General features: G+C 41.2%; 2 protein-coding genes and 1 long non-coding RNA gene across 3 annotated transcripts in view; 2 read left to right on the forward strand and 1 right to left on the reverse strand.

Annotated features, from left to right (window-relative positions):
- Positions 1–1,157: 1,157 nt before the first annotated feature.
- Positions 1,158–13,621, reverse strand: part of LOC125297284 (zinc finger protein 501-like) — a 39,148-nt gene continuing 26,684 nt past the window's right edge. Inside the window, exon 4 of the mRNA XM_048247562.1 lies at positions 1,158–1,947. Within this exon, the coding sequence (XP_048103519.1) occupies positions 1,670–1,947 (278 nt within the window). The 3' untranslated portion in view covers positions 1,158–1,669. The remainder of the gene's footprint in view (positions 1,948–13,621) is intronic.
- Positions 4,777–7,566, forward strand: LOC125297372. The gene is made up of 3 exons (XM_048247720.1): positions 4,777–4,916; positions 5,619–6,748; positions 6,781–7,566. Exons 2-3 carry the CDS (start codon positions 5,717–5,719, stop codon positions 6,790–6,792), a joined length of 1,044 nt encoding a protein of 347 aa, XP_048103677.1. The 5' UTR covers positions 4,777–4,916; positions 5,619–5,716; the 3' UTR covers positions 6,793–7,566.
- Positions 10,467–12,239, forward strand: LOC125297431. The gene is made up of 4 exons (XR_007194014.1): positions 10,467–11,521; positions 11,634–11,786; positions 11,895–11,963; positions 12,117–12,239. It is a non-coding gene; the product is annotated as an uncharacterized LOC125297431 (long non-coding RNA).

Raw genomic sequence — 13,621 nt, forward strand, 5'->3', positions numbered from 1 at the left:
TGGCAAAAAGCGCAATGTAATTCATTCAAGCGTAATTCATAAAATGGTGTTGTGTATCATAATAAATAATATATAAATATATATATCAATGTATCATAATTCTTAGAAGTATCCCTGTGTGTGGTGGGAACAGGAAATTGGCTGGACCCAAACCTGCATCCCCGTGGGAACAGGAAATGACCCGGGCTGGACCCAAACCTGCGTCCCCGTGGGAACTTGGACCCAAATATGCTGTTGCCATGGTCACGCTCATTTATAACGGAGCAATGGTGGTAGCATAGGGTGTTTATTGGTAGCTAGTTACAACCAGATGGTCAACATGATAACTTAAACTATACAATGCATAACAAGGTAATGTGCATCATAATTCATAAAATGTTAATTCTATCATAACATGGTAATGTGTATCATAATTGATCATGAAATGGTAATTGTTTCATAAAATGGTATTGTGTATCATGAAAGAAAACTCGCACACACATTGCCTAAAACTAACGCATCCGCACGGCCTTGAGTATTTGGCGCGAGACCCTACCTGTCTAACCTGAACTATTGTGTATCATGATGCATAACATGATAATGTTATCATAACATGGTAATGGGTATCATAACATGGTAATGGGTATCATAATATGGTAATGGGTATCATAACATGGTAATGGGTATCATAATATGGTAATGGGTATCATAATATGGTAATGGGTATCATAACATGGTAATGGGTATCATAATTTAGCATATGGTAATGTGTAGCAGCATAACATGGTAATCTCTATCATAATTCACCATATTCCTATGAGCTGATAAAAGTTTCTGGTACTTGTAAATTACATTTAATACAATTGTTTTATGTTTACAATTACAAACATACATTAATTCAGTTTCTAGTGACACAATAATCACTCCATATTTATGATGTACATCACATTATTTCCTCTGTCAAGTCAAGTCAAGTTTATTTATATAGCACATTTCATACACAGGTCATTCAATGTGCTTTACATAAACCAAACCAAACAATAATAACAAGTAAAAGCATAGAAGGGCAATATAGTCAAAGAATAGTTAAAAGGTAAAGATCATAATAAAAAGAAAACATAAAACACAAGGTAAAATCATTTAAAAATAAAGAATAATTAGTAAGCAAAAACAAAGGCAAAAGTAGTAAAAAAAAAGTAATAAAAGACAAGGTAGAATAATTATCAAGGCAGATTCAGAATTTGTAACTCTTGTAACTCTGTGCTGTCTAAGTTCTGACGGTAGGCAAATCGGAAGGGGACCAGTGAGGGAGTAGCCTAGAGATCTAGACACACCCTAGCGGCAGCAAATATAATATAATATAATATGCAGGGTAGTCTAGCCACTTTGTTAGCTAGTGAGCTGGAAAAATGAAACTTCAATCAGGCCAATCACATTGTGTATAGATACTAAATTCAGAAGGAAACAATTCAGAGTCAATTGACAGGATGCAAAACTGGCTGCATGATTGATTGGTCTGAGAGTCTGAAGACGCATGGACGTCGAAACGTTAGTCGGTTTGCACAACTTAAATCACTTAAAGCTTTGTGTGCTCCGGTCCTGCTCCTTGGCCTTTTTTTTTTTATTATGATGTACAGCCCAGCAGTCACAACCTTTGTGTGTTTGTGTGTTTGTGTTAAACTAAGCCTTTCTATGAGGAAAGAGAAGGGTTAATCGAAACACACTCTGATGAATATTCTTGTCTAAACCTTTCATTGTGGAAAGTGAAGGGGTAATCGAAACACATATTCTTGTGTGAGTACAGACCTATCTTTGGGGTGCCTGACATCCAGAGCTTGGCTGCAGGACGCCTGGGGAGTCTGGCTCGGTCTGGGACTCGTTCAGGATGTGGGGTGTCGGGTTCACCTTCAAGAAGTGGAGTGTCGGGATCACTTTCAGGAAGTGAGATGTCGGGGTCACTTTCAGGAACTGGGATTATTAACAAAAGATTATGAGTTTACATTGTGATACAACTCAAAGGTGTGCAATACATCACTATAAGGCTGTATAATAAACGTGTGTGGGTAGTGTGCAATACATCACTATAAGGCTGTATAATAAACGGGTGTGGGTAGTGTGCAACACATCACTATAAGGCTGTATAATAAACGGGTGTGGGTAGTGTACATCACTATAAGGCTGTATAATAAATGGGTGTGGGTAGTGTGCAAAACATCACTATAAGGCTGTATAATAAACGGGTGTGGGTAGTGTGCAACACATCACTATAAGGCTGTATAATAAACGGGTGTGGGTAGTGTACATCACTATAAGGCTGTATAATAAACAGGGTAGTGTACAACACATCACTATAAGGCTGTATAATAAACGGGTGTGGGTAGTGTACATCACTATAAGGCTGTATAATAAACAGGGTAGTGTACAACACATCACTATAAGGCTGTATAATAAACGGGTGTGGGTAGTGTACATCACTATAAGGCTGTATAATAAACGTGTGGGTAGTGTACAACACATCACTATAAGGCTGTATAATAAACGGGTGTGGGTAATGTACATCACTATAAGGCTGTATAATAAACAGGGTAGTGTGCAATACATCACTATAAGGCTGTATAATAAACGGGTGTGGGTAGTGTACATCACTATAAGGTTGTATAATAAACAGGGTAGTGTGCAATACATCACTATAAGGCTGTATAATAAACGGGTGTGGGACGGGTAGTGTACAATACATCTCTATAAGGCTGTATAATAAACAGTAGAGGCTAGGGATATGGGCATGTAAGTTAAAGTTCTGGGTTAAATACCCAGCTTCCACCATTGTGCCCTTGAGCAAAGAACTTAAAAGCACACTAAGCAGGTTTTTTAGCTTAACCCTCTAGGCGGCACAGTCGACTTTAGTCGACAAGATGCAGTACTGAATAAAACGGCCGATTTAGTCAAATAGGGTGTCATATTTCATTCGACCTCCACTCCACTAGATGGCAGACATGTCATACGTCATCCCCGAGTCCGAAAAAGGTCATGCTTTAAACAAAACTTTCGCGCTACAGCTGCAGTGAATCAGTGCCTGCAATACCGGAGCTAGTGTGCGTGTGAGCTATTTTATCAGAGCGATATTGTCAACGTCAGCGAGTATTTGCATTATCGTCTAATGGCATCAAAAAATTTTACCCGAAATGAAGTGTTGGGTCTTCTATTCGCGGACCCTGATTCTGAAGGGGAATATCTGCCTTCAGAAAATGACGGTGATTCGTTTAGTGAGGCTTCAGATGCGTCCCTGCCTTGCAATGATGCAGCTGGACAAAGTGAGAGTTTAGCCTACACCAAGCACAAACGTTGAATTGTTTGCCCAATGTCAGTGGTGGGAATAATGTTTCACGGGGTCGGAGTGTTCATTGGGAAGTTAGCAGGGTGTTAGTGGTGTGGCGAACGAGGCTGGAGGTAATGTCCATGTAGCGCTAGCTTCTGTCTTCTGACCGTGTGCCTCTCCGCAATCGCGGCGACAGTAACGTGGTGGAGCCTTTGTCTAATGCCACTGGGTATGTTAGACGAGGTCGAAGTGCTCATAGGACAGTTAGGGGGGAACGTAGAGGCAGTGTGGGGAGTCGCAATGAGAATGACAGTAGGCCTAGTCCGAGCTGCGCAAATTCTCTCCACTCGGCGCGCGCGAGGCAGATCTGGCCATGCTGCTCGCATAGTGGAGGTGGTGACACGGGGCAGGGGATTAGGTCATGCATAGTCTATCACAAGATGATGGGAATGCCGGCCCTGTATGGATAGGGATAGGGAGTCATTATCTCTACAGCAAAAGGCCTGCTACATAAAAAAATAAAAAAATGTCAGCCATTTATTAGTAATGATTTACACTGTTGATTTGCTATCTACTTCCCTGATCATTTAGGACATACAGTACACTATGTGTTCCTTTTTGTGTGTTCATGTCCTTGTGATGTGTGTGTCTTTGTCAGCTAAGAAAAAAAACAAAAAAACATCAACAAAAACAACAAAAAGAAAAAAAATACTAACATTGTCTCTTGTCTTGTCTCGTCATCTCACTCCTGATCTGTGCCTTGCCGTGGCAAATGAGCTTTTGAACTAAACAGGTCTTGTCTACTTGTGTTTGTGTGTCATCTGAATAATATATATGTGCCCCATACATGGAATCAGAGTGCCTACTGTATGTAGTAAATGGAAAATCTCTACAGCAAAAGGCCAGTCTACCGCTACATGCATTTGGTTTGTTTCTGCCATTTATTAGTAATGATTTACACAGTTTGTTCACTACTTACTATTTACCTGAGCATTCAGTATTGTGCAATATAGCATACAGAAGGTGAGGGACATTTTGGGGGGAAAGAAGTGGTGCATTTTATCATTCAAACATGCAACTTTTCATGAAAATTCTATAATCCAAGATGGCCGCCACCATATGACGTCATAATATGCAAATTAGATATAAACATTTAATCTCTACATAAACTTTGGGTCATCCTTAATATTTCTCTAATTTACAGAAAGTCTCTATCTCGTATCACTTTTAAGAAATAGCCTTTTGAAATGAAGATGTCAAAATTGATCGTTTGAAAAAAAAAAACCTCTGGCGCCTAAAGGGTTAAGTCATTGCAAGCGCACCTGATTCACCCACTATGTGGATACTGTTTTTTAGAATTGATTTAGATTAAGTTTTTAGTATAATTTGTATTTTAGTATATTTAGTACATTCTTTATCTTCTACAGTCCTTATTGCTTAGTTGTGTTTTTTATATTACACTCTTAAAAAAATGGGTTCTTGGGGGTGCTATATAGAACCATGCAGGTTCTTAGCCAAGTAAATTGAACCTTTTGCCTAAAAAGGGTTCTATTTCATGCACGCGAGGGTTATTTGAACTTCAACGAATTTTTATGGAACCATTCTGGACTTGATTTTAACGGTAAGTGTCACGAAACTTTTATCTCCTTTTATCACCCATTTAATTGTGTTTTCTGCAAACCACTGTATGAAGCGATACTCCTTTAAATAAAAAATAGGGGCGTTCCCCTTAAACGCCTGTGGGCGTTTTGGTTTTGTCAGCTGTCGAAACTGAAACTATCTTATCAGTTATCTCTACTAGCAGATCCATCATGAAGATAAGTTTACTTCTTACTTGTCAGGCTTACAATAAAATCAACTATTGCTTTTTTATCGATGATTTTGACCGTGTATTCGGTGTTGATGTTCATTGACATTCTCTAACGATAAATTAAGCTAGCTAATGTTAGCGTACTAGCTAGTGGATAGTTTAGCACTAGGGAGTTGAGATAACTAGCTACTAGTGCTAGCTAATCAAACGTCAGCCAGCCAACAATCCAAAGTGATACGGCAGCAGTAACATTTCACGTTTCATTACCAGACTGTTTTGTTAATTTACAAGGAAAACCTTATATAGTTCTATATATAAAGTCTATGAGGAAAACATGTCATCAAATAAATGGTGTTGAGTTTTGTCATTGGCAACACAAAATTGTCACAATAATATAAGTCAGTTAACTAACGTTTATGTTTATGGTAAATGAATACACACATTGATTAATGCATGATGTAATGTTAAGTTACATACTTTACTTTTAAGTTACTAGATTTTCTCTCATTCCAGATTATAATGGTGGACAAATGGACCAAAGACGAGGTTGGCAAGTGGCTCCAAAGTTTGCATTTGGTTGATTACAAAGAAACCTTCAGAGGTATGCCTAAATGGATTTCTTCAAATGCCCATTCTGTGATGTGGTGAAATTCCAGTTAAGGAAGTATTTAACACACCTGCAGTTATTGCACAACCAGCAACCAAACTTCAATATTGTCTACAATGTAGACAGATGCAGTAGAAGTTACAGAAGTGTTGCATGTTTAAGAAATCACATTTATAGAAAACACAGAGAAGCTTTACAGCCAACAAGTTCCAGTTCAGAAACAACAGTGTTTGAGCAGGTACAAGAGGACGATGTTTTCGATGTAGATGATGAAGATTGTGATGAAGTAAATGGAAGATCTTTGCCAACAAATGATTTGGACACACTTTTGTCTGGACTGAAACAGCATGTGGCTCTTTTTATTTTAAATCTCCAAGAGAAGCATCTTTTACCAAAAGTGACGCAAGACACAATTGTCACAAATCTACAATTTGTTTTGAAGTTCTTTCACCAAAATTATGATGAAATCATAAAATTCCATTTAGAAAATTCAGGCTTCAGATTAGAGGACCACGAAGACTTGGATGTTTTGCTGTCCAATGACCGAGTATTCGATTCTGTATTTGAGTATGTGCAGTCAGAGTACAAAGTTCTGCAGTATAGTAAACAGCATCTTCATCTGGTAGAGCCTGTGCAAAAGGTTCTAGGTAGTAACAGCCAGGGTGGTGAAGATACCTTTCAGTATATACCAATAACTGATGTTCTAAAGACCCATTTGGAGAAACAGGATATTTTTAAGTCATTCCAAAGGACCTGTGAGAGAGCCCCAAATACTTTTCTTTTAAATGACTTCACTGATGGGGAGATTTTTCAAGGAAGTCCTTTTTATGGTGATTCTAGTATTGTGAGATTGCATCTCTATACAGATGAATTTGAAGTTGTAAACCCTTTAGGCTCCAAAAAATCAATTCACAAGCTAACAGCATTTTATTTTACAATTGGCAATCTTGAATCAAATTTTACATCACAATTGAGGTTCATACACCTCTGCATACTGGTGAAGCACAAATTACTCCAAAAATATTCATATAGAGACATTTTACAACCCCTTATCGATGATCTTAAGACTTTATACACTGATGGGCTCTGGATCTCCTTGAATCAGCAACATATACATTTAAAGTGCACTCTAGCTACTGTTTCAGCAGATAATTTATCAGCGCATAGCTTGGCAGGATTCACCTGCTGTTTTAGCAGTGGACGTGTGTGCAGATTTTGCATGGTCACCTATAAGTGCTTGAAGTCCCATGTGAATGAAGACAAACTTATAATCCGATCCTCTCAGTTGCACAAGTACCATCTGGAAGCACTCAAGGAGAGTAGTGAGGTTTCTAAACAGACATATGGTGTGGTCAGCAAATGTCCATTTAGTGAGCTGGACTACTTTGATGTTACAAGAGCATTTCCACCTGACTTGATGCATGATTTCTTGGAGGGCATTGTACCTGTTGTGATTTGTCACGTCATCAAGGCATTACATTCCATGCATATCGTCTCACTGACCGACATCAATGCTGAGTTAGATGCTTTCAAAATAGGAAGGAACGACAGGAGCAACATCCCACAGCAGTTATCTCAAAGTGTCTTAAAACAGACCAGACTACAAGGGTCTGCAGCACAGAATTGGTGCCTCTTCAGGATTTTGCCATTTCTTATAGGACATTATATCCCACAAGGTGAGGTCCACTGGGATATTTACCTGAAGTGTCGAGCGATAGGCGAAGTAATATTTTCCCCCTCCATAAGGAAGGGGGTAATCCCTCTTCTCTGTCAACAAATAGGTGAATTCCTTTCTGATTTCCAGTCTGCATTCCCCGAGACTTTCACCCCCAAGCTTCACTTCCTCATACACTATCCCCGTCCGATTCTAGAATTTGGCCCCTTGAAACCGCTGTGGTGCATGAGATTTGAGGGAAAGCACCAGTATTTTAAAAGATTATCCCGAAACACCTGTAATTATAAAAACCTGTGCTACACCCTCTCTAAAAGACACCAGTTAAGACAGTGCTGGGAACTCCAATCACTAGATGTACTCCATCAGAGCAACTACACTGAGGGAGAGCGACTTGTTCCATTCCGGGCTTTGTCATTGGACATCCAGGAAGGAGTGAGTAGAAAAAGTGGGATTGTGGACATCCCTAGTGAGGAGAAACTAAGTGTGGTCAGCTCCCTCCTAACCAACAATATCAAATATACTGTAGATGACAACTTCATTATAGATTCTGTGGAAGAGGATATTCCTGTCTTTGTAAAGATTGCCAAGATTGTCCAGTTTAGGGGTGTTTGGATGATATTTGGACAGTTGTTGATTCCCAAAGCGTTTGACAGACATTACCATGCCTTCAAACTGGAGGACCAGAGAACTTGGATTGTTGTTCATCCAGAGGAGGAGAAAGATTATCACGCTCTTGACTCTTACGTTTATGATGACAACTTATTTATCACACTGCATCACAGTGTGCAAAGTTAAAGGTGAACATATAGATGAACTACTTTTAGTATTAGAGTGTTTAAACAACATTAGTGCACAATGAAACTATATACACTTGAACTGAGTTGACATTTTTCTTTTTTTTAAAGAACAGGAAATTGATGGGGAGACACTCCTGGGCCTGACTGAAAGGATGGTGGATAAACTTTTCCCTTTAATGAAGTCACAGGTGATGTTTATGAAGGAGCTGAATAAATTAAGAAACTCCCAGAACTCCCAGTCGTTCCCAGAACAGTAAGTAAGAAGAACCCCCTGCGTCTTATATGACCCAACCATGGAACACCCAGCAGTGTTCAGTCTGCCAACCTTCCCTCCTGAACTGCAAGAACCCCCTGCGTCTTATATGACCCAACCATGGAACACCCAGCAGTGTTCAGTCTGCCAACCTTCCCTCCTGAACTGCAAGAACCCCCTGCGTCTTATATGACCCAACCATGGAACACCCAGCAGTGTTCAGTCTGCCAACCTTCCCTCCTGAACTGCAAGAACCCCCTGCGTCTTATATGACCCAACCATGGAACACCCAGCAGTGTTCAGTCTGCCAACCTTCCCTCCTGAACTGCAAGAACCCCCTGCGTCTTATATGACCCAACCATGGAACACCCAGCAGTGTTCAGTCTGCCAACCTTCCCTCCTGAACTGCAAGAACCCCCTGCGTCTTATATGACCCAACCATGGAACACCCAGCAGTGTTCAGTCTGCCAACCTTCCCTCCTGAACTGCAAGAACCCCCTCGTCTTATATGACCCAACCATGGAACACCCAGCAGTGTTCAGTCTGCCAACCTTCCCTCCTGAACTGCAAGAACCCCCTGCGTCTTATATGACCCAACCATGGAACACCCAGCAGTGTTCAGTCTGCCAACCTTCCCTCCTGAACTGCAAGAACCCCCTCGTCTTATATGACCCAACCATGGAACACCCAGCAGTGTTCAGTCTGCCAACCTTCCCTCCTGAACTGCAAGAACCCCCTGCGTCTTATATGACCCAACCATGGAACACCCAGCAGTGTTCAGTCTGCCAACCTTCCCTCCTGAACTGCAAGAACCCCCTGCGTCTTATATGACCCAACCATGGAACACCCAGCAGTGTTCAGTCTGCCAACCTTCCCTCCTGAACTGCAAGAACCCCCTGCGTCTTATATGACCCAACCATGGAACACCCAGCAGTGTTCAGTCTGCCAACCTTCCCTCCTGAACTGCAAGAACCCCCTGCGCCTTATATGACCCAACCATGGAACACCCAGCAGTGTTCAGTCTGCCAACCTTCCCTCCTGAACTGCAAGAACCCCCTGCGTCTTATATGACCCAACCATGGAACACCCAGCAGTGTTCAGTCTGCCAACCTTCCCTCCTGAACTGCAAGAACCCCCTGCGTCTTATATGACCCAACCATGGAACACCCAGCAGTGTTCAGTCTGCCAACCTTCCCTCCTGAACTGCAAGAACCCCTGCGTCTTATATGACCCAACCATGGAACACCCAGCAGTGTTCAGTCTGCCAACCTTCCCTCCTGAACTGCAAGAACCCCCTGGCGTCTTATATGACCCAACCATGGAACACCCAGCAGTGTTCAGTCTGCCAACCTTCCCTCCTGAACTGCAAGAACCCCCTGCGTCTTATATGACCCAACCATGGAACACCCAGCAGTGTTCAGTCTGCCAACCTTCCCTCCTGAACTGCAAGAACCCCCTGCGTCTTATATGACCCAACCATGGAACACCCAGCAGTGTTCAGTCTGCCAACCTTCCCTCCTGAACTGCAAGAACCCCCTGCGTCTTATATGACCCAACCATGGAACACCCAGCAGTGTTCAGTCTGCCAACCTTCCCTCCTGAACTGCAAGAACCCCCTCGTCTTATATGACCCAACCATGGAACACCCAGCAGTGTTCAGTCTGCCAACCTTCCCTCCTGAACTGCAAGAACCCCCTGCGTCTTATATGACCCAACCATGGAACACCCAGCAGTGTTCAGTCTGCCAACCTTCCCTCCTGAACTGCAAGAACCCCCTGCGTCTTATATGACCCAACCATGGAACACCCAGCAGTGTTCAGTCTGCCAACCTTCCCTCCTGAACTGCAAGAACCCCCTGCGCCTTATATGACCCAACCATGGAACACCCAGCAGTGTTCAGTCTGCCAACCTTCCCTCCTGAACTGCAAGAACCCCCTGCCTTATAGCTTATATGACCCAACCATGGAACACCCAGCAGTGTTCAGTCTGCCAACCTTCCCTCCTGAACTGCAAGAACCCCCTCGTCTTATATGACCCAACCATGGAACACCCAGCAGTGTTCAGTCTGCCAACCTTCCCTCCTGAACTGCAAGAACCCCCTGCGTCTTATATGACCCAACCATGGAACACCCAGCAGTGTTCAGTCTGCCAACCTTCCCTCCTGAACTGCAAGAACCCCCTGCGTCTTATATGACCCAACCATGGAACACCCAGCAGTGTTCAGTCTGCCAACCTTCCCTCCTGAACTGCAAGAACCCCCTGCGTCTTATATGACCCAACCATGGAACACCCAGCAGTGTTCAGTCTGCCAACCTTCCCTCCTGAACTGCAAGCTGCTCTCCAGAACCCCCTGCGTCTTATATGACCCAACCATGGCCAGCAGTGTTCAGTCTGCCAACCTTCCCTCCTGAACTGCAAGCTGCTCTCCAGAGGAAAGATCCTGCCTTTAAAAAGAAGGACAAATCACATATACGGGCATTATTGATTCAAGTGCTGTTTGATAATGTCAAACACACTTGGTAAGTTTAGTTCAAAATATAAAGCAGATTTATTTTTACTAAAAGTTATTTTCCATTTTCCCAGGGGTTTATAAACTTCCAAGTTTTAGGGCCTGCTTACACAAAATAATTTTCACAGTTTTCTCTTGGTCAGTGGTGTAATGGCGTTATTTTTCACAGTTTTCTCTTGGTCAGTCGCGTGTTTTCCTAGGTTTCTCTTGGTCAGTGGCGTATTGCGTTTTAGGTAGTGTACGAACGCGCCAGACCACTCCTTAGGTTGTTAATTACCACACCCCTTGGCGCATTATTTAAAAAAGAGAGGTGCAAAATACGAAAACAAACTTTGCGCTTGGAAAATAATGAGTTTTCCACCATGCGCCAGGGTGGAAAATAGGGAACGTAGTCTGAGACTAGTCTGTGATTATAGGATGAGATTAAAAAGTCCTAAAGTAGGCCCTTAGGATGCATTTCACTAACAAATAATTATCTGTTTTAGGTATCCCAGTCACAAAATGTATGGAGATGTCCTGGGGAGTTTGATTACAAAATTTCCATTCTTAAGAGATGGCAGTTCATCTACGTACATGTACGTACAGTCCTGCTACTTGCAAAGACTCTTTCTGTTTTGGTTATTTTTTAATTTCTGTGTAAATACTGTCATTTTACTATTGCAATTTGCATTGTATCCTTGTATCTAGGAGACATTGTTAGAGTGCCTCCGTAACAAATTCAAGAAGGAAAGGATTCCACTTGTGCACAACTCCACAGTCCTCCAAATGAAAAAAAAGTATGGAACCAAAAAACGAATGGTGGAGCAAACATCCTATGTGGACACTACCATCGAACCTGAGGTACATTAGGCTATTTGTTTTTCTGATCTTTATTCTTTTAAAAGTGTCAGGTACCAAAGAATGTTATCTTTACTCATCCTATGTGACATGAATTACTGTCCATTTCAGCTGGCAAAAAGGAGAGCAGAATTACTGGATTATTCAGCATCACACAGTAACTCCAGTTCCTCGCTTGAGGTATTTTTTGTTTTCCTTTTCATACTTCATTATTGTTGAGATACAAATAACAAGTGCCACACACATGCAAAAGAGTAACAATGAGTTTGTGGAGAATCAGCCACTCTACTGATTTGATTACACTTGTTTTATAAAATTGTGTTGTGTTTTCAGGTTTTAGAGCTGGAAGCAGTTGGAGAGGATGACACCAGTTATCAAGAGCACCTGAATTTCATCTTAAGGGAGTTGGCCAAGAAGCAACCAAATTTGGCAGAAATTAAAATCAGGATGAGGAGGGCGCTTATTTAAGCGCATTGAAGCAATGACTCTCCCAACAAAGAAAGTCATGGAGATTTTTCCATTTCTTGGCATCCCACAGCTAGTGAGTAAATTGTGCACAAGACAGTTAACACAATACCAACAGTGGGTATATTCTATTTATCATTCACTCTTAATTTGTTCTCCTTAAAGATGCATCATGAGATGCAAATGAAATTTGGGATAGACATGGACAGGAGCTTGCAAACTGCAATACACGAGTTGGCCCCAAGAATCATCAGGGTGGTGAAGGAGGGCAGCCAGAAAAGGTTTTCACCCTCCCTCCTTGAGCCAACAAATGAGAGATTAGAAGGTAGGTGTCTTCTGTGATCAAAAGTCTGAAAACATTCTTTTGGTTATGTAAACTAAAGCACATTGAATGACCTCTGTGTATGAAATGCGCTATATAAATAAAGTTGACTTGACCTGACTTGAGTTGACTCACACAAATTTAAGTTTGAAGAATCACTGAGAAAGAGAATCACAGAAGGAATGGAAAGATATTACTATGTATTATGTATTTTTCTTGCTGGAATGTTGAGGGATAATTGGTGTTTATGGTACATTTAGTTTTTGCGATGATGACCTCTGTGAATGATAATCTAAGCATGATGATTCATTTGGGTAAATGTCTCTTAACAGATGCTGCACTGCTGTTGCTGCCGGAACTCTTCAAGGAGAAAACAGAGTTTTTATACTCTGTTGAAGATGTAAGTGTGGTCTGTTCCAGTTCCATGATTTCAATTCATACCAAAGTTTAAAATGACCATGCCCTGATGTTTCCCCTACTTGTTTCCTCTACAGGAAGTCCACCCCTGCCCAACTGTCGTTTTCCATGGCTCCCTCAATGTGCTCAAGGCAGACACCATCAGCATCAGGCTCGATGGACTAACATTAACCACTGGGAAAATGACCATAGCCGAGGCACTCGAGTACCTCTTCAGCACTTATTTCCTGTTCAATGTATCATATCCCGCCCCTCTTGTAAATACTTTAACATTCATTCAGATATTTTATTCCAACTCTGTCCTAACAAGAAAAAAAATCCCCATCCCTGTTCTTAAAATGTACAACCATTTTATGTCATTTGATTAAATATCCCCTTTATTCCCTCGATAAATTATATCTTTCTATCTTTCTTTCTTTTTTCTTATACTGTAGCTTGTTACAATAAACACATTTGTTACTTTTTAAAACCTTTGTCTTGTTTCATAATTTTCATGGCATTAAAGTTGCTGATAGAGCACATCAATTAAGCTATACTTTAAAATAAATATAATTTCTTAAAATATTAATTAAGTCATGGATTAACCTAACAATTAATTGATTAATTAATATTATTAAAAACATATTCAAAGAAC

The sequence above is a fragment of the Alosa alosa genome, chromosome 7 (genome assembly GCF_017589495.1).
Source record: "Alosa alosa isolate M-15738 ecotype Scorff River chromosome 7, AALO_Geno_1.1, whole genome shotgun sequence".
Lineage (NCBI taxonomy): Eukaryota > Metazoa > Chordata > Actinopteri > Clupeiformes > Clupeidae > Alosa > Alosa alosa.

Excerpts from the sequence above, each read along its gene's own strand:
- LOC125297372 (XM_048247720.1), top strand. The coding sequence starts at position 5,717 with ATGGATTTCTTCAAATGCCCATTCTGTGATGTGGTGAAATTCCAGTTA.